This window comes from Lepisma saccharinum, chromosome 25 (assembly GCF_977018435.1).
Source record: "Lepisma saccharinum chromosome 25, izLepSacc3.1, whole genome shotgun sequence".
Lineage (NCBI taxonomy): Eukaryota > Metazoa > Arthropoda > Insecta > Zygentoma > Lepismatidae > Lepisma > Lepisma saccharinum.
In genome coordinates, this window is record NC_139253.1 from 9,125,441 (window position 1) to 9,152,501 (window position 27,061).

Sequence of the window (27,061 nt, forward strand, 5' to 3'; positions counted from 1 at the left end):
AATTTTGTGGACAACATAGACACAGACTACTATCTTGCTGCTACTACTGCTATTGGTATTATTGGACAAGGCTAATGGCCGAAGAATTGTATACACAAATTTCAGACGCTTATATTTGAAAAGCATAGTTTTCATTGCACTTGTATATTTTAATCCGTGTAAACAGAGCCTAGCTTCTTTACAAAGGACAATGTACCTAGAGATACTGTGAGAAAGATTGTAAAATTGTAATTTAATGAATGTAGACAACTAATCGAAGAAAATGGCTACCGGAATTGTTGTGGGAAACGTATCGGTTCTTAACAAAGTACAAAGGTATGTAGAGGTTTGTTTTCATTTATGTGATTGTGGATATACTAAAGTTATATCCATTTTGAATCCATGTTTAAATTATTGTAGGATGTGATTCTTTTGTATTACAGTTCCAGCTGAATTTTTATTTATTTTTTTAAGATTAAAATCCTAGAATAGGTGTAACTTCAAAAATCGTCAATAAATTATTCTTCGTACTATGTGACACTACACCTTGTTTGAAAACTACCATTGGATCCATGCTGTGAAGTAAAATATGAATCTTACCGATTCAGAACCGTCTCGTTGGAAGAGTGCAGCGACCGGGCGACTGAGAACATTGGTATGTCATGGATCTGCCTTCGGTTCCGATTGTTTTATGATTTCTCCTAGCACAAAGACTAATTATCGTAAAATTTTGGAAATCATTGTCACACGAAATTTGAACCTTCCTTAAAGTATTGAGCACAGTTTGGACTCGAAAAAAAGTTATTTATGTTGAAAAAAAACAACTTGATAATTACCTTACAAGCGACAGCAAATATCGTAGAAGCGTGTAGAAGTAAATCGGAACCTTGGTAGAAAGCATTTAGGGACTTTATTTTAATGCTATGGGAACCAAACCTAACCTAACCACGAAAGCATATATTGAACAAAACCTTAAGTAATCGCTAAAACTCCACAGTATTTGTTAACAGACGTACATCGAAATTGAACCATGTAAAAATTGCATTCGTAGCATGATGAAATTGCAATAAAACAAAAAGAACGGGTCGGGTACCCTATTCTACACCCTCGAATTTTGAAATATTTTTTTTTTTCATTATGAACATTATTTGATCCTATTTGTGAATAAAAAAAATTGGAGCGCGGAAAGAAGTATTTACGACTGTACAGCCGTTTAAAGTCGAAATTTTGTCGTTTGAAATGGTTCGCAATTATTTCCAATTTCTAGATCGTGATACTAACACGACACCAAATTTTAACTATCGATCTCAACCTAACTGAACTAACCTATCCACGCGCCAATGGTTCGTGGGGCTAGCGCCAATGGTTCGTGGGGCTAGCGTCAATGGTTCGTGGGGCTAGCGCCAATGGTTCGTGGGGCTAGCGTCAATGGTTCGTGGGGCTAGCGTCAATGGTTCGTGGGGCTAGCGCCAATGGTTCGTGGGGCTAGCGTCAATGGTTCGTGGGGCTAGCGCCAATGGTTCGTGGGGCTAGCGTCAATGGTTCGTGGGCCTAGCGCCAATGGTTCGTGGGGCAACAGACCATCTCCCTGTAAGTCAAGTACAATGTCCCGTATGTCTCGTCGAACAAAGTCCTCTATGTCCTTCATCCGTTGAACGTGTGTCAATCTCATATTTAGTCCTTTTGTATTAATTCAATGTCACACAAATCAATTCCAATGTCTAAAGTCGCACAAAACAATTGCAATGTCTCAAATATCCAATCCGCCAATAAATTACATAAATAATATATTGAAATCGCAAATTATCCCATTGCACAAGTCATTCATAACAAGAAAAAATTGCAAATTATCCCATTGCACAAGTCAAAGATAAGAAGAAAAAGAAAATGTTCAGACGTGCGCCTGTGACATGAATCTAAGATGCGCCATGATCAAATCCCTGCAAAACCGTTTCGACGTTACATAAGGAATCTAAATATTGAAAAACGTAAGTTTCCTAGCACGTAGATCTAAAAAAATTACTTTCCGCGCTATTTAGAAACATAGTTTCTTATGAAGAACTAATTTTCGTAATGAGAATATTTGAAATGTGCGAAAAATCGAGGGTGTAGAAAAGGGTACCCGAGCCAAAAGAACTTGGGCCGACCCATCCATCAATTTAATCGTCCGTTCCCATTATCGTGATTAGCCTAGATGCAGAGAATTGATACAAAATTAGGCCCAAGTTTGGTAACATTATAGTATAAGGGTGACTGATTTCTTCAAATTTACAGGAGAAAGTACTTATGGAAATCATTTTCTGTAGCGTTGTGGAAGTTCGTGAATGTAGTTTTGATCCATTTTAATGTGAAGGCATGTTGTTTACTGCGAAAATCTCTGTCCGACACACTGTTTTTGCTGCCGGCATTTGCTTTCTGCACGAGATCACGCACAATGTTCCCTGTAGTCAGTGTTTCAAACTCGCCGTGTTTTCACTAGAACATGACATGTCGAGAATTTAAAATTTTTTTAAACTATGCTTGCCTAACCTAACCTTACGGAAAATGGTTTTTAGGGCTAACGTGAATGGTTTTTGGGGCTAACGTCAATCCGGGCACAATAGTAGGTATTTTCTGGTGAACGAGGTTGCAACACTGAATAAATCGACAAAACACTCGCACAACACACCCTGAACCAATACGCTATCGCCCACCATAATGTGTTACAGAATCGAAATAAGTAACAGTAAGTACTCGTAAATGTAAGAAATAGACATTATCTTAGTTAAAAATGCATTATTTCACCTTAGGAAATGTTCCGCATTCCAAAATAGTACGTTAGCAATATAAAAATGTAAAAAATTGTGAAATATATGATTTATAGGTGTCACCCCCATACTATAATAATAAATTTATGTATGTTGACACATGCTGCGGAGTTTTAGCGATAACTTACTTGGTTTTCCACATCCTTATACTCCTATGTAATCGTACCGTTTACAACAACCATTTGTTTACTATCGTCTTTCGGACGAACTTCCGCTCCTGTGGGTCACATCCGTGAGGTACGAAGGGGTTTTCACTATCAATTGATGATTAACTTTCTGCATTACTGCAATCAGTATATTATGCAGTGGAAATAGATTCAAGTCAATAATTTGTTGTAATTTGAAGAGAAATACAAAAAATTGTCCTGGCGTTTAGATTATGGAAGATGTATTATCGTATTATTCATTGTGTCATGAGCTATTTTATTTGACACCTTTTGCAATGCATTTCCTTCAAATACACATGCCATATTTCCTAATGCATTAATTTCACGATTAACATTCAAAGACGTACTACTCACATTATCCTGCCCAAGATCAGTTAAATCAGTTACAGTTTTTTACTTGAGTTTGCTTATTGTAACATTCTACTTGTTCTAGTCTACCACTATCTAAACAAGTGAAATCTAATGGATCTTCCCCTACTGCAAATAGTCTTTGAAATGTGGACGACATTTGAGGTCGTATCCCGGGTTGCCAATCAGGAGCCCCTATCTGACTTAGCATAACAGATGGATTACTTCTCTGAAATTTTGACATTATGCCTATTCCAGTGCTACCAATTATAAGAATAAATATTATTTGACATAGTTCTATCAAACCATGCTCTGTCTTTTCTAGCCCTTTCTTTCTTGCTCTAGTTCGGATTTAATATATAACAATTTGTTTTAATTGGGATTAAAGATACCCTTCCGTTTAACCGATGAAAGATAGACTGGACCCCCATTGGTACGTGGTACACATTAAATCAAGTATTTTAATTAATTACTAGAATATAAAATTCACTGGATAGGATTGGATGACAGTTTATGTAACAAAATTTAAATTTGGTATTAGAACAATAATATTTTATATATATTACATAAATTGTCGTTAACAATTTTGACCTCAACTATAACATTAATATATATAACAAGAAAATTTTCAATAGTTATCCTTAACTAATAATTGACTTTCTCTCCTTTTGTTGACTATTTAATTGGTATCATTATTCATCCATGTTGTATCTGATTGCCTAAAAGAATATTTCTATGTTAAATTTCCCCCCCTTTTTCTATTTGTCTGTAATGATGATCACTCAGTAAAGATGTACAAGCAAATTAATATAATACTACGAACAACTCTACAAATTTAAATAAAATAATATTAAACTAATTATCTACGAAAGAAAAGAAATTAAACCATCACCACTACATGCATCTAAGTCCCCTGTTCATCTCTCCCATCACGCCGACCGCCCTGTTGGATTATGATTTTGAACGTGTGCCAGCTGGAAGTGGTGTGTCTTGATTCAGGATTCTTACATCCAACCGGCAAACTGAATGACGTAACCTCTGATCAGTGCCATCTATTGGCTTTTACCTTAACCATACCTTTCTTTCATTCAGAGGGAGAGAAACCAAAATCTTACACAGGCCATACTGCTCCAGAGATAGTTGGGACAGAGTGCACACACTGAAACGTTCGTGGCTCAAACGACAGTGATCTTGAAACTCCCATACTTGATTGTCGAAAGAGTAGAGGCTGTAATGCACCGAATGTTATTTTTGACTTTCGACTGATAGTTGTGAGAAGCGAAAAAAAGAAGGTAAAGATATGAGAACAATTGAAACTTCCTTACGGTGCCCGCACACAATAACGGAAAACATTTTTCCTCAATAATAATCTCACGGATATTAGTTGTCGGAAGGATAAAAGAAAAGAGGGGTCTGTACTAGTTGGTAAGAAAAGACTGCATCTGCTTTTAATTTCTTTGTGCGTACTTTCCTTATCCTGCCATCGATAATATAAACTATCCGTTGCACTAAAGGTACAAAGAATAAATTAGAAAATAACTGATTATCTGCAAGGCTGTTTCGATATTATGCAGAAATATGTCTTTATTATGAGAAAATTGGAAGAAATGTGTTGTAAAAACGCTAGATTGGTAAAATATGTCAAAATATGCCTTAACAAGTTCTTCTCTTTTGGCTGATTTTTATCAGATACATAAAGATCTCACCCCAGTATTAAATCCGATGCCAAATAAAAAATATGTTATGACACAATGTCCCGGGCCTTAGTTATCACTTATCCTCATTGTCGTGATTAGCCAAAAGTGGAAGAAAAACGACACTAAATAACAAAAATCAAATCAAATTACTGCTGTTAAATCTAATTTGTTATTGTCCTGTTAACAATGGCATTAAACTATTTAGGTTAAACTATTTAGGAATAATGATTCCATTCCGAATCATATTTTTTAATTTAATCTTTTTTTTCACATGTAAACCTTTGCTTTATAAAACTAGGATTTATGAATTATATCTTCAGATCCACAAGAATAACAACAAATTGAAGAAAATGTGCACAAAGTTTCAGGTTATTTGTATATACAAATTGGATTGGTAAAAGTTTTGTAATTTTACCGATTCACCAATATGTCTGCTCACACATTTTATTAAGATATTAAACCTGTATTGCTGAAAATTTGAAAAAAGAAACAATAGTATGTTGGTGTTGTGGTTAGGATGTTTGATTAATCGTTAAACCATTATCATTAATTGTACGTATCCTTTTCTTCCAGTTTTCTAAATGATCCACAGTATAGGGAGACAATAGAGAATTCAGCAACATACAACACTAGACTATGCATAGAAAGAAGATTAAGGATGCCTTTCCTGGATTCTCAAACAGGTATGGCATTCAGTGAAAAGTATCAGGTTTTGAGTTTTATAGCTGATGGTATTAAAGTTGCTTTTGTGATGAAACTTAAAAAGGCAGCTGGCATGTAAAATAGTACAGAACAAATAATAGCATTAAAGAAAAGGACCTGGTGGTTCCATTTATCTTGCTGTTATGATATCGCAGACTAAAAACAACTGATCCAGTACTGCAGTGAAGTAGGATTGAATTGATCATTGTAGACAGGCATTAGTACATAGTTTGATTTCTATATATTCCTGTTGACACATACTTCAGTGTCTTAGTATTTACTTTGTGCATGTTTTCTGGAAATGAGTTTCTCCTGTATACTCCCTGTATTTACTGCTGCTCTCGATCTTATGAGTATGTTCATCAAACGTAACATGTAGCATATACCACTATTCAATATAATATACCGGTCGAGAAATATACTGAAGACCGATGGAGATAAAGGAGGATATTTGAACTGTATATAATCTGGAAGTTGCAAAGGAGATGGCCTTATATGCAACCCCCCCTTTTTATACTGCAGATCAAACCCTTTCTTCTGTACATTCAATGTTAAAAGGGGAATTAAATATTTTCAGTATGGAACAAATCTCAACGAAAACTTCTAATGAAATCAAATCCCCTTCTTTACTGTGAACAGACAAAAGGACTTAATTGCTAAGCTACAATCTATCTGCAGAGTCACATGGATCAAGAATAACTTTTTCTTATCTATTTCACATAATATCTGTACTTTTCCGACTAATCTTGAAGCTAAGCCTGCAATTCTTTTACACTCTTCATTATCTTGATCTTGAGCATTCTTTTCAGGAAATTGCTTATATTCATTATTACCATCTTTTATTTTAATATCCGTTGGTTATTCCACTATTTTCCTCCAGAATTCTCAAGTACACTAGCTTAGATACTCTGTCCTGGAAGCAAACATGTTCCACTCCTCCACATTGCGACTCACATAGAAAATGTTTTCTTTACCATTCAGTGATTTGTCGACAATTATTTTAATTTTAAGGATATGTAAAATATACGCAGAATCAACCTTATAGTGAATTTATCATTCAAAACTGGATTTGACTCTGTCCCACTTCTGAGTGGGAACAATGAAGACGATGAAGACATTGCACTAGTTCCCGGACTCCTGTTCATAGCAAAAAGCTGGAATCTCACCTCATCTAAGCCACGGAAAGCCTGGGCTTGCGAAAACTCAAGGTTACAAGACAGGCACTTCAATCATTGCAAGCTACACAATACCGGTTTGTCTCTCAGTTGCTGAAAGACATAATTTTTTAAAAGCTGCCAGCAGGGGTCAGACTTGAGCACCACTATTCTCTCTCTTACGTAATTTGTCGTTATGATGGAGGGGGAGATTCAATACAATGAAAAACCTACTTGCACACCTAAGAGTGGATAGAGGGCCATAGGGATGTGCATTAAAATAAATATTCATATGCATCATCACCTCATCCTACATTAATATTTGTTTGCTAGCAGTCATTCATTTATTATTGTCTTGGATATGGACTGCTGCTGCCATCTACTTTACATTTGTGAGGTGCAAGGGGATATTATGCTGCTGAATGCTTCCAGTCCCTGATCATGGAACATCTGGTCTCAAGCCCAAAACCCTCTTAGAGCTTCGCACGAAAATCTACCCGAGCTCCATGTTTGAGATGCTCATAATCAAAGAATGGCTGCAAACTGCTAAATGTGGACACTCACATAAGCTACTTTTCAAATCATTTTGTCTCGTATAAGTTATGCTTGATGAACCTTTTAACTATGATAATTAGGTTCTCCATCAAGCATCAAACTTACTTCCACAGCTGTTTTCATTGTTCTGGCCCACATTGTAATACTCACATAAAATTAGCAAAAAATCATTAAACATTCTGAACCATTATTGGAAAATCTGTTTCACCATCAAGTTTACACTGAACATGCAACAAAACAGATCATTCTACACAGGCCATGGAACCCACTGTATGGACATCATAACAAATTTGACATTACGCATTATTCACAAAGCTAGAACAGAGCTTCTGTCTAAATTCGCACAGGGGCAGTAAGATAAAACTGCTGTATGTATTCAACAGTGGCTGGTAAATCTAACAAAAAAAAACTCTGGCAATGAAAGTATTAAAAGATTGGAAAGTTAACTTGTTCTGAACAACAGTGTTTGTGTAGTTGAGATTAATGTAATTATTTTTACAGGAGTAGCGCAGAACCACTCCAATCTCTTTATGGCTGCAAGGCACAGAATACCTGGCCTGGTTGAAGGCCAGGTGTACACGTACCCTTCGAAGCGCTGGAGGAAGAAGAGACGGCAGTACCTGCTCAACTTCATGCAGCCGCGGAGAAAGGAGGCTGATCCAGAAGTCGATCTGCACACCATCAGCACGGTCGAAAACCCAGCGGCTGTGAATGAGGACAGCAAGGATAGCATCAGCAAAGATGAGCCTCCAAAGGTAAGTTGCCATCCTTTGGCATGCCTGGATACTAACAAGACTAAGGCTAATTTAATTTGTTGTATACAATCACACTTCCACCAGATAACTTGTGGTCTTATTGTCAGATAGCGTATGAAAAAGAATATATGCTGCCTGCTTCATCTGACAAATTATTATAACTAAAAGTGAAAGAGGGGAGAGGAAACACTCATCAGACACAGGAATACTTCAAATTTCCCTGGCAGCTACCTCATCTTCCAAGAGTAGAGAGAAGGTGTTGAGATTGAGGGACGTGAACAGAGCGATAGTGTGGCCTGCAGTGTTCAACTTGCAAGCTTCAGAGTGATGTTTTAGGAAAATTGATGTTTCTACCTTTATGCTCCCAATTCCTTCATCACTATATATAAATCAAAGAAGGAGAAAGGAAACACTCACCTGACAGTGAAAAAATTCAGAATTTTTGCTAGCTTAGTAGCATCCTCGGTGTGAGAAGAAAGCGACAGAACCGGAAGTTGGGGCCCTGCAGAGGCTCTGAACACATGGAGAACCATCCTTATCAGCTTTCCTGGACCAACTTAATCACTTCCATTCCATAAAATTCACCTGGATGCACTCCCCCAACCAGATCACCTTCCTGGATGTGGACGTGCACATCGAGGGAGGACACCTGACTACCTCTATCCACGTAAAACCCACCAACCACATGTAATACCTACACTTCTCCAGCTCCCACCCATTCCACACCAAAAAAGCCATTCCATTCTCTCTGGCCCTCAGGGGACATCACCTGAACACTTCACCCACATCCCGCCAGAATTATAACCTCTGCCTACACCAAGCTCTGGTCAACCGTGGATATTCCTCCGTCCTGGTCACCAAACAAATATCACGAGCTGCCTCACATACCACTACCACCAAGAAACCTGCTGCCACCAACCCACCTGCACTCATCACCCAATATCATCCCCACCTCAACAAAATCAGGCACACACTGCACTCTCTTCTCCCAATTCTCCACAGTGATCCTGAAACCAAAAACATATTTCCCGACAAACTCAAAGTGGTTTTCAAACGCCACCCCAACCTCCAAAATATCCTGGTCCACAACACTCCTTCACCACACATCCAACACCCCCCTGCCCATAAATGCAACCGCCCCAGGTGCAAAACCTGCCCCATCTCACACCCTCCAGGTGCACACAGTCACTGGTAAATTTACCCTCCATCCCAAAGGGACCTGCCATGCCTCAAACCTGATCTACATCCTCACCTGCAACATCTGTGGTGATTTTTACCTGTGGGAAACATCAACGGCCCTCAACCTCCGCATCAATAACAACCGCTCCTCCACCCACAACCTGGACTTCACTGTCACCGTCCACACCAACCACCACAACATCCCTTTCAATGACTGCTTCCGGGTAGCGATCATACATCTCCTACCCCAACCAGCCAACACCTCTGTTCGCAAAAGATGGGAGAGGGACTATATATCGGCCATGAGTACAACCACTCCACCTGGCCTGAACAAGGCCACCCAGTAACGTCCCCACCTCACCCCACCCTCCCTCCCAACCCAACCCATCCCACCCAGTCACAGTTTTCGATGAGCCTGGTGACGAAACAGTGTTTTTCGTTTGTTTTCATACTACGCACCAGTTTTTCTTCGATGGGGACCTGGCAACTCTGTAGGGCCCCAACTTTCAGTTCCGTCTCTTTCTTCTCACACCGAGGATGCTACTAAGTTAGCGAAAATTCTGAATTTTTCCACTTTCCGGTGAGTGTTTCCTTTCTCCTTGTTTGATTTTTATTTATTGGTCGTCCAGCGAAAAGAATAAGACTGTTGGATATATGAGAACAGCGTTGCCGCTTGTCGCAGGGGCAAGTAACAGACCTGCTGGCAGTGAAAGTACAACACCAAACAAACGTGCTTGGGGCTTGAATCGCGGGTACGTACAAATTGAAGAAATAGTTCACAGTTAGCTATTATTAAACTTGCCTAAACTTCCTAATTTCTCTTAAATATTTATGACTAAAAGAAGTTGAATCTTCTCTTTCCGTTAACATGGATTTGTTGCCCCTTTTCTCATACGAGAAGCCAAGTTCTTTGAGAAAGACTTGAAACGTTAAAATTCGGTAATGTGGAGTCAGAAGTAACAGCAGCAAGAACTGAATTAAGTGTTGGGGGTTTGTTTTTAAAAAAAAAAAATTCATTGACTTTACTTCGCACAGCACTTCTGACAAAATCATTACATTTTACATTTCTTCTTCTAATTGGTGTTCTTTTCCTGGTGTGTTTCTTATCTGGTGTTTCAAGAGGACCTTGAGAAACCTCACCCCAAATTAAACACAATAGCCCGTGAAACTCCCGTTGTTTTCGCTTACACCGCGATCCGAATTTTAGTTTTAAATAAACAAAAATATTCATTACTATTTGCCTTTCTTGACTTTTGAGAACCTCACCATGACTTCTCTTCTTTACACTACTTTCCCTCATATTTCACTATTAAAACCAACAGTTTTTTACAGCACAACACAACACAACCGAACGCACAGATCCGCCACAGTCAATCCTCGTCAAAACCAACGTCAGTCACCCTCCCCTTCTGAGAAATTTTGTCTACCGCGGTACTAGCTGAGGGGGTGGGGTGGAAAGCAGCCGACAACGCTGGGCTAGCCATTCCCCTTCGTGCACGTGCCCCTGCAAAAATAAAGTTAAAACCACGTGCTGCTGGAAGGAAATTTTGCTGGTCTGAAAGCTTAACCAGCTCCAGAATAGCGTTTTACATTCGAAACAAAAGCAAATACGTTCACCTTTGCGCTTAGTAGTGAAAACAAAATTTTAAAAAAGGGAGGAGGTAGGGAAAGTAAAAGCCCATTTGAAGCAACAGTCTATTCTTTTCGCTGGATGGCCTTTAGCCCTTTTGGCCCTCCTTGCTTTTAACCAATTGTCTATATATAATGTGTATCCTTTGTGGGAAAGAGAATCCATCAGTTCAAGCAGAACACACTCATGTTCAGGTACTTTTTTGCAGCAACCTTTGCCCCTGTATAAATTCTGAATTGGTAACATTATCCACTAGAAGATTCGCATAATTTATAATACTTTATTCGAAACCTTGCTCTTTTAGTTGGTTAAACTGCACAAATGAAAGTCTCCCTCTGCATTTTACAAGGCTCTCATCAATGGCTATATCTTGCTCTGGAGTGTACATCTTGTGAAGTGTTTTGTTTATGTAATCTAAAGGTTGACTAATTTATCTTGGGGGTCAATGTCCTCATTTTTTACAAAATGCAGGTATCGGATAATGAGAAGAAATCTCATGTTGGGAATAACAGTTGCAAAGAAAAGAGTTTCTGTTATTTTCCTTGTGCTCCAATAACTCTGCAAACTTTCTTTTTTCACTTGTGACTGGGGGACACACAGACAAATTAAAGCTTTAATTTCATAGTGAGTTGTGTCAAACCATTTTGTTTCATTACTGTTACCTGACTGAGTTTCTGTGTCTACTTGAGTTTCTATTTTGCTTTTTGCATACGAATTTGTCTCATTGGAAATATTTTCCCAGAAATCATGTTTTAGAAATTTGGTGAAAACCTCGCAAGCTGTAGGACTAACCCCTAATGATCGTACATCAATATTATAGAACCCAGGAGAAACTGAAAATGCTATTTTCCTAGGTAAATCATTCAGGGAACATGAAGAACTCCATTTCCACAATTCTTCCGTGCTATTCTTAGCAACAGATGGTCCGCCCCCATTACAAGCAATACTTTCACAACTTTCATCGCCACTTTCACTCTTGATAGCACTAGAAGATCCACCATCTTCACTTTCACTAACTAATTCCAAATTATCTTCATCATCACTCTCCAAAAGCAGGTTTTCGATAACTTTATCATCCACAAGCCTCTTGCGCAACATGTTTCCAACAAAGTACAATCAACCTTTTGTTTATATGAGAAACAAAGCACCTGAGTAGTATGTAAAAGTTAGCAATACATTCAACAAGAAGTCTAGCATAACGTAACTGTCAGCTTCTGCCATCTGTTGACAAAAAGAAGAACAACAAGGACAAGTATAGCAGGCTGCCGATTCGACAACTAGATAAGGCGATGGCGATGTGTTAAAAAAGTCAGTGTCAAGAAAGAATGCCTCATTTTCTGAAAAAGTAGTGTATACATTTAGGAAGGAGAGTACCATTTTTGTGGCTACTGCCCCATTTGGTGCAGTGGTTATCACAGTGTGTTGCAATGTCATGGATCCCGGGTTCGAATCCCAACCTGCGCATGGATGTTCTTTGTAATTGTCGCAGTGGCAGAAAAGTGATGTTAAATAATAAATAATTTTTCTGGTTGGGAGAGAAACTCAAAACCCTTCTCTGATTTTGTGAAGCAACTAAGGGAAAGAGCAATGTGTGTGTGTGTGCGTGAACATTCTCATTTATAGACTGTCCATGTCTTGTTTCTGAAAAGTAGAAGGCATTTTAAATGTTTACAGTGAATGTTTTTATGAGCTAAAGCAATGTGCATATTCCTGTCATGTAATTAAAGCACTGTTTGGCGTCAGTTCCCTCCACAGGAGCCATGGTTCTACGAGGAGTTTGAGGTTCCTGATGCAGGGGAGTTCGATGACCCTGACCCTGACTCAGACTACGACTACGAGGAGACGTACAGCAAGAGGAAGAAGAAGCGTGGAGGGAAGGTTACCAGGGTAAGTAATACATTGTCATTCTTCTAGATGTAACATTACAGTCAATTAATTGACACATTTTTAGTGCAAAAGAATGGCATTTATTTTGAAGATGTGTGTCTTAATGTTTTTCATTTCTGGAAAAGTAGTTGCATAGTAAAAATACATTTTACAAAGCCACTGTACATGGATTAAATTTGTTTACCTTTGTATGTTTGATTTGGTATTTTAAGTCCACTTTGTGCACAGTAAGGCTAATCGGGACTGGACCTACAGTGTAAAGTGGAATCGGAACCACTATGTCCCTCATATCACTCATCTTCATCTTTGTGATTAGCCAAAAGTGGCAGAAAAGCAAAGTAAAATAAACCTAATCCATAGATTAAACTCTTATATTCAGCAAATCAGTGTGTTCCCACTGACCAGGAATGTCTAGAAAACCTTCAGGGAAAATGCCCTGGAAAATAGCACATTATCTCATAAAAATGTTCAAAAACCTGGAATTCTCTGGGAACATTAAATTTGATTGCTGTACATGTCCCTTCAGTGTAGATTTTTACATATTTATAAACACTAATTTGCTACACCAGGTGCTATTTGTTGTAAATAAAATGCTTAAAGGTGTTTTCTTTAACAACTGAAACCAGAGCTATTACACTTCCACTCCAAAATGAATTGAAGTAAGCAAAGATCTGAGAAAAATTCAGGGAATTTGTCTTAGCAAAATTGGTGAGAATCCTGACTGAGAAAATAACAGAATTTTGCACTTCTTTATAGGCTATTTATTGATAATTTCATGTGCCTTTATCAGCAAGAAATGGGATGTTTCCCAAATTTATTTAGGTACACTGTATCACTGATAAAATATTTTTACTTTTGTGTAAGGTAAACATGGGTGGTGCTATCATTAATTAACATACTGTACTTCCTCTTCTTAAGGCTAAAGGTATTTCGTTTACATCCCTCCAGGGTGGTGGCCGTGGAAGGAAAAAGACACCAGCCTTTGATCCCACAACAGATGCAGAGAAGCCCTTCTCTTGTGAACGTAAGTATTCACATATTGCTTCAGTTTTCTTGTTCTGTGCAAGGTTGCCAGTCATCCCATAGCATAGCCTCAAGTTTTTAGCCTCTTCACACATTATTCTTTGTAGCCCCAAATGAAGCAAAGTAATGTAACCACATACAATAGTGTCTATATTAATTATACTAATTATCTGGACTCTTTCGTGAACAATGGTATTGGCTGTGTCCTGTCAAATGTAGAATAAGAATAAATTCAGTGTCAAGTGGTTTGATGAGAGTAGTGAATATTGCCATTGTCCAAGTGAGTGTAAGTATTGTTGGTTGAATTCTCATATTTGGCCACCTCTACTGTGGCATGCAAGATTCTAGACCTGGATGTATATATTTGGCTGCCCTGAGTTGACGACATTGTAGGGCTCTCCTGTTGACTGTTCGGGGTCTGATTCTGTGAGAGTACATCAATAGAAGGGTGTAGGGTACCCAAACTTTGCTAATTTAATGCATTTTTTTTGTCTTAAGTTGATTGCCAACCTAGCTCTAACTGTTGGGTTGGGTTATATGAGGCATCATGTTTTTTCTCATTTATACATTTTGTGGACTTTTTTTCTATTTCCTTCCACCCCCTAAGGGCTCTCATCTATTATTGCTTGAAATGTGCAGATTGATTAAAATTCTAACTATAAGTGAATGTAGGCTTAACTGTTATTCTAAAAAAAGCTTGTTGCAATTAATATTTATGTTCTATGTCTTTATATCTGCTTTCATTAACTTCTAATTGCTGGTATTAATAAAATTATCATTAACCTTATGTATTTAAATAAAAATGACGAAACGCTAAACAAATTCATAAGTGTTTGTCTTGTGCACTTTTCATGAGCCTTGGCCTTCTCCACAATCTTTCACATTCCTCTTCCAACCTATAACCTTAACGCCTCCCTTTCTGTGATGCTTGGCTAATGTTCTTGTATGAACGCATTTGTGTGTACTCATGGCTCTCTTGAATTTTCAGTCTGTGGAGCAAGGTACAAGACTCGCCCTGGTCTCACATACCACTACACTCACTCTCACAAGGACCGTGACGACGACGAAGAAGAGAGCAACACGGCGTCTCCGAAACCTGTCCGTGAGTCTTCATCCAACAGTGATGGCATGGCAGGTTCGAAGAAATTTCAGGACAGTTACCTCACTTTCCTTAAGCTCCCTGGTATGCTGTACTGTTGCAAGACCAGCCCCTTATTTCTTTTTATTTGTAGTGTCTCTTTTCGGGTTATTTGTTTTGATGTCTGCTTGCAGCATGGAGTTGATAACTTTGGCAAAGAACTGGAATCGTGATTGGAAAATTGTCTTGGCAGTGAGAGAGTGAGTGGCTGCGTTCATGGGCACCGGCTCTCCTCCAATCTTCTCTTACATTTCCTCCTGTTCTAGATCATCTAGTGGACATGCATTAGAACCACCCTCAGTACTTGCTCACCAGCTGAGTTGGTGTAGGACTGCAAGCAGTGTGGATGAGATGACAGGTTCATTTCATTAACTAAAAGTAGGACATAGAACACCTATATTAGCCCTTACCACTGTTTCTGTCTGCTATTGGCAGATCCACCAACTCTTAACCGCTGCCACCATAACCTTTCTTGCCTCCATTTCCTCTGATGCATTGAAGCTTCATTCTTCGTGCCTTTTGATGATCCATGTTCAAAACAGGCAAAGCATTGAAATATACATGGGATTCTATTGCATGATGAGTACTTCAGTTTACAACAGGAAAGAACATATTGCATCCCAAACTTTGATATGAGACCAGATGCAGTCATGATCCCTTGAAAGGCCTTCATAATATTATAACCACTAAAAATTCAAAAAATACTTGTTTCAAAAGTTAGTACATAAAATAACTCTCGTCCCATTCATACTAAAAGATATGTTTTATACCTGCAGTTTTGTTTATCATCATTCACAGTAAAGCTACTGTAAATCTTCTCAGTCACAGTAATCATAGTCCTCAGCATTTATCCATCCTTTGGCAGAATGGTTAGCACATTGCATTTTCTTCAAGACACATTGCTGCAGCAAAACTGAAAACTGAACAGCTTCTTCACACAATTCTGTCACTTAGAGAGTGAATTGGGTGGAAACTTATTCCACAAACTGACAATTTTCCTTCAAGTGTTTCAGTTCTTTTACTAACATTGCATGTGAATGTGTCTGGTACATTCTGTGGAGAGTTTCGTGGATGAAAAAATAGGTGAATGTTCAGGTGCTGGTAGCATGGAACTTGTAGTGGTAATTTCAGACTAACATTCAATCAGTAATTTTAATTGGAAATCTTCAGATATTAATTTTAATAATGCATAGATGCAGTTGCTTCATTCTGACTTCAGTATGCTCTCTTCGCTTGCATTTTCTCTTTGGAAGGATAACAATTATTGAGATTTCTGCAGGCTGAGCTGGTACCAGGTTAATATTAGTTTTCTTCATTATTTTTATTGATTTTTCATTTTTGAATAATAATAAAAATAACTCAAATGTACATTCATTCTAATGAGTTCACGTTTTATTTTTCCGTGCACTTTTTGTTTGTGATCGATTTCGCCACCTATCTGGTAGCTTCGTCAGGCACGGAAAAATGAAACTTGAACTCTATGGAATGAATTATCTATCTCCACGTAACCACCAAACATATATCGTTAGATACAATATCAAATGTTCATGTACTTAATAACTTGGAATATTCCAAAGAAGAGGACGTTAATCAAAATTCTGGTCTCAAGTATTGGCATTTGCTGTAAACCAAAAATTGAAATGAAGGAAATACATGCATATTTGAAGGTCTGTAAATATTTAATGCAATTAGCATGAGAGTGCTTTTTTTCTTGGCCTCTTTATCAACTTTTAAAATGTTTTGATGTAAATAGTAAAAATGGATGGTGATAAAAGAGATTTTGGTTTATTGAAGAAATTGATCATCAAAGTTCCCAGGTTCAAACCTGTGAACTTGTGAATTATCCTTCATCAATTTCATCACATCATCACTCATCAAAATTATTACAATTAGACAAAAGTTGCAGAAAAGCAGTGCTAAATAACAAAAATACAAATAATATTGATAATTTTACTTGGCTGATACTTATATAATGATGTATAATGAGTGAAGATAGAGAAGAGGCTCGTTTAATGCTCTCTTTGCACTGTTCATTAACCTAACATATCCGTGGACTGCCTTTAGTTATCCCAGGAATGTGCTGCATTCATGCTGAGGTTATACGAGAGGTGACGAAAGTACACCTCACCGGTGGGGGACATAAGGAGTAGTCCAGGAGCAGTATAAAAGATGAAGTCTGGAAGGACATGGCTCTCAGTTGACTTACAAATTCGATCGCTACACTTAGTACCAGATAACGGGAGGAGCGTGTGTCAGAGTTCAAGCATGAACTCTGACAAGGCTATGGACACGGCCTGTTGATTCATCTAGGACAGTACTCATCAAGAACATCGGATAAGTGTGGAGAGAGTATTTCACTCAGTTCACAGCCATTATTAACCTTAAACCTCCCTTTTTATAATTTGCTACATCCCAGTGATGCTCCGAGTCACACTTCAATAAATAAAGGTCTTGTAATGTAAATATCTAAATGCACACTTTCTTTTTCAAGGCAAAACATATTGCAGTCACCTGGTTACTTACATTTTAGAAGGTTAATGTATCCTTTGTGTGATCCAAGGAACATTTCCAATTTCATATCAGTCAGTAGAATATTGATATCAGTAAATTTTACATGTTGGTATTTTGTCGATATCACTAAGAAATCAATATTCCAGAGTCCATCCTATAAATAATCTGCGATTTAGTACAATTCTGCCATTTTTGTCTCTGTAAAATTATCATTGATGTATCTTGATTTTGTATACTCACTTTCTGGATTTGAAACTTCTTTATTTCTTTACTTTTTTTTTTATAGTAAAGATAGAACAGTGGTTACATTAAGTGATGAGATGAATGAATTATTAGTGATCTTATTGTATGTGTTGTTCATCACAGTATAGTAAGTAGAAAATTCAAAACAGCAGCTCCACATCATTTTAGCCTCCCATCCCTCAGAATCTCACCACCTTGTTGCTTCTTTATTTGGTAGGATAAGTGGAGTTTTTTTTAATAATGAAGCAATGTTGGCAACACTTGGGACAAGACTGTCTTGTTAATATCATTAACCTAAGTCAAAAATATAATGTGATACCTCGCCTGTGCATTTAGTAAGGAATGAGTTGCTGGAAAGTTAAGCATTTGTAATGCTTGTAGTTTCTGGCATCAGCTCAGCCTTTGCATATGTTACATTTAATGTGTGAATTTAGTTTTGTAAGTACCATAGGGTTCTTGGAAACTTTCTCTTGTGTTCATTATTGTGTTTCTCTGAATAGGATAATATTTAAATGTAGTATTTATGTTATTGTATTTTTATGCATGATGTAATATATTTTTATTTAAATTGGAAATGCTGCATGCCCTTTCTCATTCTGGGTGTAAGTGTAGAAGCACACACATGCCCAGCTGTATGCACACCCAACACACAGGTTAAGGTAGCAAAAGTGGATGTTTTCATAGGACACCTGTTTCAATACATAGTTTATTGATAAAAGATTAAAGAAATGCATTGTTGTCCCAAATTTGTGTGTGTATACACACAACACAATACAGATCTCATGTAGTCTAATGGATGGTGCTCTTGCATGTTAAATGAATGTCTCTGGTTCAGTCCTGGTGGGAACTCCAATTAGATAGATTGGGGAGCTACTTGAAAACAATGGTATCAAACCGATCTCGGAAGCCAGAAGACAGTGCTTATGGGACTGGATGCACTGGCAGTGCATAGACCAATGGAAAGCTGCTTGGCAAGTCGTATCTTAAAGTTTAAAATATACAAATTACTATTTTTGAAAAAATAATTTCAGTACGTGAGACAATTTCCCATTTTATTCTCTACTTTCACCGTATCAGCGAGTAAAGAGAAAATTATAAGTGAGACATTGACTAATTTCATACCTGTGCATATAGTTGAGTGCTTTTAGCATCCAGTAATATACGTTTAACAAGAAATGTGACAGAATATTACATCATAAGACATGGAACTATGGGGAAGTTTGTGAGAATTGCTTATTGTTTCACACCTGAAATAATTATGTAATTATATGAAACTACCCTGCATAAGTAAATTATGTACTCTGCTCAGTTCTGAAAAAATCGAAAAAATCTGATTTTACGAGCAAGTGGTGGGTGCCTTACCAAAGTAGACAGTTTGGTACTTATTGATTTACAGTAACTGATTGTAATCACAAGTCAGTTTTCTTTTTCCCTTTTCTGTCAAAGAGCAAAAATCTCGCTTCTCCCTTGAAGTTCCAAAGATGACTGCCATTATTTGTGTTTTTGTGCGCATGCATGTGTGTGTTCAGTACATATTCGTAGATTATTATGTCTTATTTGCAGGCATGATGCATGCGTTCTTGCAACGTACACTTGTGGAAAAAACTTACATTCCTATTTCATTTGTAGATTTAATCTCGTATAAGAAGTAAAGTTGAAGAGCAAGTAGAAGCAGACTTGAAATATGTGGTACGATAGAATTACATACATAGTAGCATAAGTAGCCTAGAAACACCCTCCCCCCACATTCACAGGTTCCAAGTGCATGTGTAAAGTCTCATTTCTTTATACCTGCAAGTACATGCCATCTCATTTTATTTATTTAAGTATTTAGATTTGAGAACCAAATTTTGTATTCAAAAGAGGCCATGATCTAAAGTAAGAGTAGCGTGTAGGTAGTCAGTGACGGTAGATTGCAAGATCATGGTAATAATTTTCAGCCAGTTCGTCAGATATCAATGCAAGGAAGAAAACAGTCGATAGGGTGATAGAATGATTTCATTTGCAAGATAGGAGGTAAGTTCAATTTTATTTCTATAGAATCAGTTTTAGGAAATACATGCTAGATAGTAAAGGATCTAATATGTGATTATGCTAAGACACTTCATAGAATTTGAATTTACGTGAAATACCACCAGATGTCCTTAACAATGGGAAGGAGTTTTGGGAAGCTGATGCCTGTGTCTTGGGTATAGACACTGGACATGGCAAGAAAGAATGACTTGGTGGAGAAAGTTGGGAATTGATGCATGAAATTACCAGTAACAAAATGGTTACATTGGAGGGAGGATTATCATAATCACAAGAAAAAAACTGGTGACCATAATGCAGTAAATGCACAAAATTATTCAGCGTTTTTGTTGAGTTTAATTTATAAAGGGATGATAATAAGATGTACTATGATTGTTTACCAAAGGAAGTGACAGCCATGTAATGACTAAACAATCTTGATGAATTTTTTAATCTTTAGAATTCTGACAATACCAGATTTACTCAAATACCCCTCTTATTTTAATTAAGTTGTGTGCGCATATTTATCAGTAATTCTTAAAAACCTTCCACTTACACCAAAATGTGTAAACGATATATTCATTTTGAAAAAGACACTTCTTCTTCGTATATGTCCCACCTCGGTGGCAGACATATTAAGAACTAGGCTTGTTAACTTGCCACTGAAAGTCCCCAGTTCAGTTCCTGGCATAACTTTCCTTGTGTGTCCCTTCATAACTCATCATTCATACCTCAGTTGGTTTAAAGGGACAAGACAGTGATGTAACACCCTCAAGAATGGCACAAATCCAGCTCTTATGGGTGTCAAGGCTGGTTGGTCATTCACCGTGAAACTAATTTGCTGTCTTTGCATCCACAAGATGAATGATGAATATGTGGTGCACTTTTCATGTTGTTTGTTTCGTTTGTTGCTGTGTGTTTTCCCTAGTGACAACAATACTGTGAATATCCTCAGTCGGCAGGAATAATAATAGATTCTTCATCAGAGTACATAGATCCAAATTGCATAAATGCATGCGCTCCCGGGAAGGGGGAATCTTATATTCTTTACATTGACTGAGTATGTATGCATAAGTTTCTGGTGTGTAGCTGGATATATGCACACACATGCTAAACTATATTTGTGGTTAAGGGGAGTATTTGGGCAAACCTCGTACATCACAAGGCAGTGTGTGTTTTGAAAATAGTTGTACTGTGTGTAACTGTCTGCCACATGACTGTACGCACTTAAATAATGTAGGCCCAACCAAATATTATGTATTCCTGTCAACAGTGTTGCATGATGAGGATTATATATTGTATGGCTGGTAAAGTAATCTCATTCTGTGTAGTGTAAGATAGGTTACATTGTACAGGGGTTGATAAAATATTGAAATGCTGTGCATGAGCATTTCTCTGGTTGCAGGAGCGGGTGGTGGGAACAGACGAGGGGGAGGTAGCCGCCAAGGACCACCGGTGGCACCAGCAGTGGCGTCGACATCCACACCCATGCCCCCCATCCCTGTCCCCGTGATGGAAGAAATAGCGGTTGAAAAGAAGAAGATAGACCCAGAGGAGAAGGAGCGAGCACAGCCTTCTCCCTACTGTGACTTCTGCTTGGGTGACGCAAACGAGAATAAAAAGACGGGGCAGTCGGAGGAGCTGGTCTCATGCTCAGACTGCGGACGATCAGGCAAGTGGTTTTCATGCCTTTGCGTCAAGGCGTGTGTGAGATGGGAATTATTTTTAACCCTGTAAAAGGTTTCAAATCTAATCCTCAAAATTACTAGATCAGCAAATTTTTTTTATCTCATTATTTGGTGGATTAAGTTTGAAACTTAATAATAATACTGTCATTTTTATACTGCACATCCCTTGTTATATTTATAAAAGGAAAATTTTTCAGAACACATTAATAAGAAATTTATTTCTTCCATGCAAGAATAATAATGGAAAATAACTTTTATAGGCAAGTATTCATTTTAGATTTTTTTTTTTAGAAAAAATAAGGTTTGGTTGTTGTCTTCTTATTGTTATTGAAAAATCACATTACATGCAGAAGACAACGTTCCAACACAAAATATAAAGTTTTTACATGTTTACTGTCAGCCACGTCATTTGAGTAAAAAAGTTGTGTTGATAGTGACACTGTGTTTTATGTGTAAACTAGAGATATGATGCAATATAATTCTAATTCAGGAATTTAGTGAAATATATACATATGTATCAACATTAAAATTGGCAAAAATTCAATATTTAAACTGATCCCAAAATTCTATTTCCTGTCTTTGAAACCTTAATAAAGGTTCTAATAGTACCAGGTGTTTCATAAATAATTGAGGGATTACAAAAATTTATTGTAGGAAGCTATTGAACTTTCGTTAATGAAACCAGTCCAGAACGAACGAGAAACTCAGTTTTTTAACACCTACAAATGTTCGATATATGCACCACAGGTGACACAGCACGCATCAACACGATAGGAACGCAAACAGTTTGTGCATGCGTGTTTCGTTAAGCTGATAGTTCATATCCCTGCCACTAGGTGAAACTCAACTCACCCACATCACTCACAGTGTTTTGGTCCCCAAGATCATGGGACCTTACACTGTGTAACTTCTTTTTGTGGAGTTTCATCAAAGACAGGTTATTTGTCTCGCCGATGCCACGTGATATCGCAGCCATAAGGGAGCGTATCATCACAGCGATAGACCTATCGATAGGTCCATGTTGATGCAAGTGTTGCAAGAAGTAGACTATCGTGTTGATGCGTGCCTTGTCACCCGTGGTACATACATTGAACATTTGTAGGTGTTAAAAATAACTGTTTTGAGATCCTTGTTTGTTCTGGACTGGTTTCATTAACGTAAGTTCAATACTTTACTTGCAGTAAATATTTGTAACCCCTCAAGTGTTTATGAAACACCCGGTATTATATGAATAGCTGTTTCTGAACCATTGAAAAATTCATAATTTCTCATATTGTTTATATTTAGGATGCTCAAAATTACATCATGTTACTACTAAAAATGCAGCAGAATTCTTAAATTTTCCTACCTTGTCACTGATATTATTTTCCAATTCGATGCTTCCATAAATTGCCCGTAAGTTAATACAAAATTTCTACCATTTTGTGTTTTGTCAAGCAAATATCTAAGTATCCAGTTTCTTCATTAGTTGCAGTCACCTGGTTACATACATTAACATGGTGAATGGACCATTCAGGTTCACCATGGAAGATTTGCATTTCGTATCAGATTATCATGAAAAGTTCAATCTATCTCTAGTTACTATTACATGTTGCATTAATGTTATAGTCATTACAATGGCCCTACATTGTTACTAGGCCAATCTATTCATACACAAGTAAGGAATAGAATGTGATTTGTTTTCTGAGTTGGTCTGGAATCTAATGTTCTGTATTGTGATATAGTTGAAACTGGAAAAATATTACTGTATGATTATTGAGACCATTTTCATCACACGAGCAATGTTCCTGTTCTGCTCTTGTTGCAGGCCACCCGACGTGTTTGCAGTTCACAGCTAACATGATCATATCAGTGAGGAAATATCGCTGGCAGTGCATCGAGTGCAAGTGTTGTTCGATCTGTGGAACATCTGACAATGATGTAAGTATTATTACAGCAACACAGTCAGTATATTATGTATTTTTACTTTTTGGTACAGTTTTTGTGAAGATATGCACATTATGTCAACCATTTTGAAATTTGCTTCACTTCTGGTATAAGCCCATAGTGCTATGCTTCATGTTCCGGATTTTTTAACATATATAAAACCTGGGTTTTTGGGTTCAAACTTTATGTAAGCCATCTTTCATGGCTGTTACAATCTGTTGGTTGATGCTAGTCAAGACAATTGGAGCACGTACGCATGGCACTAACTGGACGAGTTCAGTCGCAAAATAGAGGTGGAATGAATAAGGGAAATAGGTTCCATGAAATTTGTCTGCTGCTGAAACGACATTGAAGTTCCATGCACAGTAATGTCACTGGCAAAATATGTTAAGAAGGGAGTTACAATAGCCATTACAAAATGCAAACACAAGAACACAAATGAAATTAATCATTTCAAACCTACAGCATTGCTGAAGTAAGTTTGGAAGCTTTCCCGAGGACGAATGATGAACTATCACATGTAGTTCCATCTTCTCGAGCTAGGTGCAACATACTTCTAAGTGCACTCGTTTGCTTTCCTGGTTCTGTGCTGTAGTTTTTGTTTGCAAGCACCTTCTTCCTGTTCAAGCTGCGTCTGATTTAATAGACACAACAGGAAATAATAACTTGCTTGAACCTGAGACCCCTCACAGTTTCTACTAACTTTTTATTGAATCCAACCTGTCATAAACTGTTTGAATTAATTGCATGAGGAGGTAGAGGTCACTAGTTTTCACGAAAGGTGCATGAAAAGTATATGGAGATCAGAGTTGTGGTAAAGCAATTAAGTTGATGCACAATCTTTACCAACTTGTGTATAGTTTATTTCAGTTTTCAACATAAAACTCTTCTTTTTTTTATAGTGATTCATGAATGAAACTTTTTTTTTTAATAAACAGGCATGTGTATTCACTATTTCCCCCCAAAAGAGCATGTCAGAATTGTTTAAATGAATTTTGTTTAAGGAAAGCACTTTGTTGTAGCTTCTTTGGGTAGAAAAATGACTGCACGTGCTTGTTTATTTGTGATACTTATTTGAAAAAATGACTGCCAGATTAAAAGGAAATTGCTCTTGCAGGATCAGCTTCTGTTCTGTGATGACTGCGACAGGGGCTACCACATGTACTGCTTGAGCCCCCCCTTGTCGTCCCCTCCGGAGGGCTCCTGGAGCTGCAGACTCTGCATCTCAGAGTTCCACAAGAAATAGATCTTGCAACAGTGGAACAGATAGACTTTGTTGTGGTTTGGAAGTGAAACGTTTTAGCAGATTAGAAAATATCTGCAATCTGAACAAATTCCACTCCAATGGATCTCATGCTATACGACAAGAAGCTCTGCTTTCAAATGAAACTGTATATTTGGATACATGTCTCTTGTTCAGTATATTTTTTAAAAAATATCTTTTTTTGTTACTCCATCATGAAGTGCAGGTGCTTTTTTTGTTACTGAAAGTTCTCATAAAATTACTGACATTGCCATTTGTAAGAAAACTGAATAAGTACATTGCAATCATGTTACAAACCACTATATACTGTTTGAATTCCATTATTACAGTATTTAGTATTCCAAGGTGTGAACCCACAAGAAGGATTTTGTTCTGTTCTTTCTTAGCACTCCACATATATAAATTCCCAGAACCACAAATGATATTTCACCATTCAACATCTTTACCACACAGAAAAGATTCCATATGATGAAAGTACTGTTTGTATATTTGTTACTTTTGAAATTGTCAATTCTTTCTTGTGTGAAATTTGTGTTTTGTACATGTTGGTACATGAAATTTTGTAATGAACTTTGTAATGTAGGCAGGGATACATACAAAAAGGATGTAAAAAAAGTTACCTGTTGTGAATGTATAATGAAGGCAGACGAACAGGCTTAGGAATTTGACTTTTGTGTACTTCACTGTGAAAATGTGTGTATGCTCTATTGAATATGAAATTGGATATTTATTCGGGAGTATATAAATTAACTGATTTCATGTGCTAAATGTAAAATATTAAGTGCTGAAGTGGAGACAAACAGATTTTTTTGTATAAATGAAAAGGAAATGAAATTAATTGCAATGAGAAAAAAACTGTAGGAAGAAAAGTCCATATTTTGTACAAAATAAGTAATAAAAGAACTTGCTGATAATCGATTTTTTCATGTGGTGTTGGTACATGTTTCACCCTGGGTCATAAATTGCAGTCAGAAGCAAGATTCATATAATGTTTCCATATTGATTAGAAATTCACAATTTCTTTTTTATTTCTGATTACCCAACTTTCAGTATTAGGTAATCATGATGAAAAAATGCTGATTTTACAGATGTAAGTAAATAAATATAAAAATATACGAGGCTTGTCCGGAAAGTAAAGATACAAACCTAAATAAGATATAAAATAAATGTATTGCTCGTAACTAAAGTTACACTTGATACACTGATACAGAGGCTATTTCTCCGCATAAGTGCCACCATTGTCCAAACATTTGTTCAGATGCGGAACAAGTTTTTGTATCCCTGAATCATAAAAATCTGCCTCCTGCATCTGGAACCAAGTTGTGACTTCTACCCTGACTTCATCGTCGTCGGCAAAGTGTTTTCCATGAAGATTTTTCTTGAGGTACAGGAACAGGTCGTAGTCGCTGGGTGCAAGGTCGGGGCTGTATGGCGGATGGGGAAGAACCTCCCATTGAAACTGTGCAAGCAGATCCTTGGTGACATTCGCTGCATAGGGGCGGGCGTTGTCATGAATCAAGCGGATTCCACTTGACAACATGCCTCTCCATTTGTTTTGACGGCCTCCCACTTCGCTCTTCATCATGAACATCACGTCGACCTTCTGTGAAGGCACGGCACCATTTCGCCACATTTTTGACGATTCATTACATTCCCGTACACAGTCACAATTTCTTGGTGGATCTCCGATGGACGCTTTCCTTGTGCCTGCAAAAACCTGATCACGGTGCGCACTTCGCGGGATTCGGTATCGCCGTTGCCATTTCCAATGCGTGTTCGTCTCACAAGACTCAACGCAGCACTGTCGACTCACTCCCAATCCTCGTCGTATGGATCACGGTTACTGCCAGTGTTGCCAACTTCGGTACACATTTTTCCCCTAACGTGCAAATGTGTTTGTATCTTTACTTTCCGGACAAGCCTCGTAGTTGAGCAATAATGACATCACCACATGAGTATTCAGGGGGACTGTACAAATAATATCTGTGCTTTTGCATCCACAGTAATTTTTATGAGTCAATCAAATATGTCTCCATATGTGGAACTGATATCATCACCTTTTGATCACTTAACCTTGATGGCAACAGCTGCTGCTTATCACTGACCTCAATTATCCGAATATAGAAATATAGTTCAGTGTTTTTCAAAAGTCATAAAACCCTAATTTCGATCACCTGTAACATGAAAACCGTACGAGATATTTACACCAGGTTATCTACATTATAAAACCTTATCAATGTTTAAATGCTTTTAATGCTTAACATTATCGGTTTACTCTGTACAGCAAATTCTATAAATTAATCAGTGGTGAAAGTCTGCATTATTATCTTCCCAGAATGCCTCTTTTGTGGGGGAAAAAATATAAGAAATTATCAAAGGGCCATATTTGATGCTTGAT

General features: G+C 37.5%; 1 protein-coding gene across 4 annotated transcripts; it reads left to right on the forward strand.

Annotated features, from left to right (window-relative positions):
• Positions 1–55: 55 nt before the first annotated feature.
• Positions 56–25,577, forward strand: d4 (double PHD fingers d4). 4 transcript variants are annotated; one of them, XM_083111840.1, is made up of 9 exons: positions 56–315; positions 5,572–5,681; positions 7,911–8,164; positions 12,717–12,860; positions 13,779–13,884; positions 14,872–15,066; positions 21,191–21,457; positions 23,281–23,393; positions 24,517–25,577. In XM_083111840.1, exons 1-9 carry the CDS (start codon positions 263–265, stop codon positions 24,643–24,645), a joined length of 1,371 nt encoding a protein of 456 aa, XP_082967966.1. In that variant the 5' UTR covers positions 56–262; the 3' UTR covers positions 24,646–25,577. The 4 variants fall into 4 exon arrangements, with proteins under 4 accessions (XP_082967966.1, XP_082967968.1, XP_082967970.1 ...); XM_083111842.1 differs by having other exon boundaries at positions 14,872–15,018; XM_083111844.1 differs by having other exon boundaries at positions 14,872–14,985.
• The last annotated feature ends 1,484 nt before the right edge of the window (positions 25,578–27,061 follow it).

Excerpts from the sequence above, each read along its gene's own strand:
- d4 (XM_083111840.1), top strand. The coding sequence starts at position 263 with ATGGCTACCGGAATTGTTGTGGGAAACGTATCGGTTCTTAACAAAGTA. Across the intron at positions 5,682-7,910 it reads TTTCCTGGATTCTCAAACAG|GAGTAGCGCAGAACCACTCC; the intron begins GTATGGCATTCA and ends TTATTTTTACAG. Across the intron at positions 15,067-21,190 it reads CACTTTCCTTAAGCTCCCTG|GAGCGGGTGGTGGGAACAGA; the intron begins GTATGCTGTACT and ends CTCTGGTTGCAG.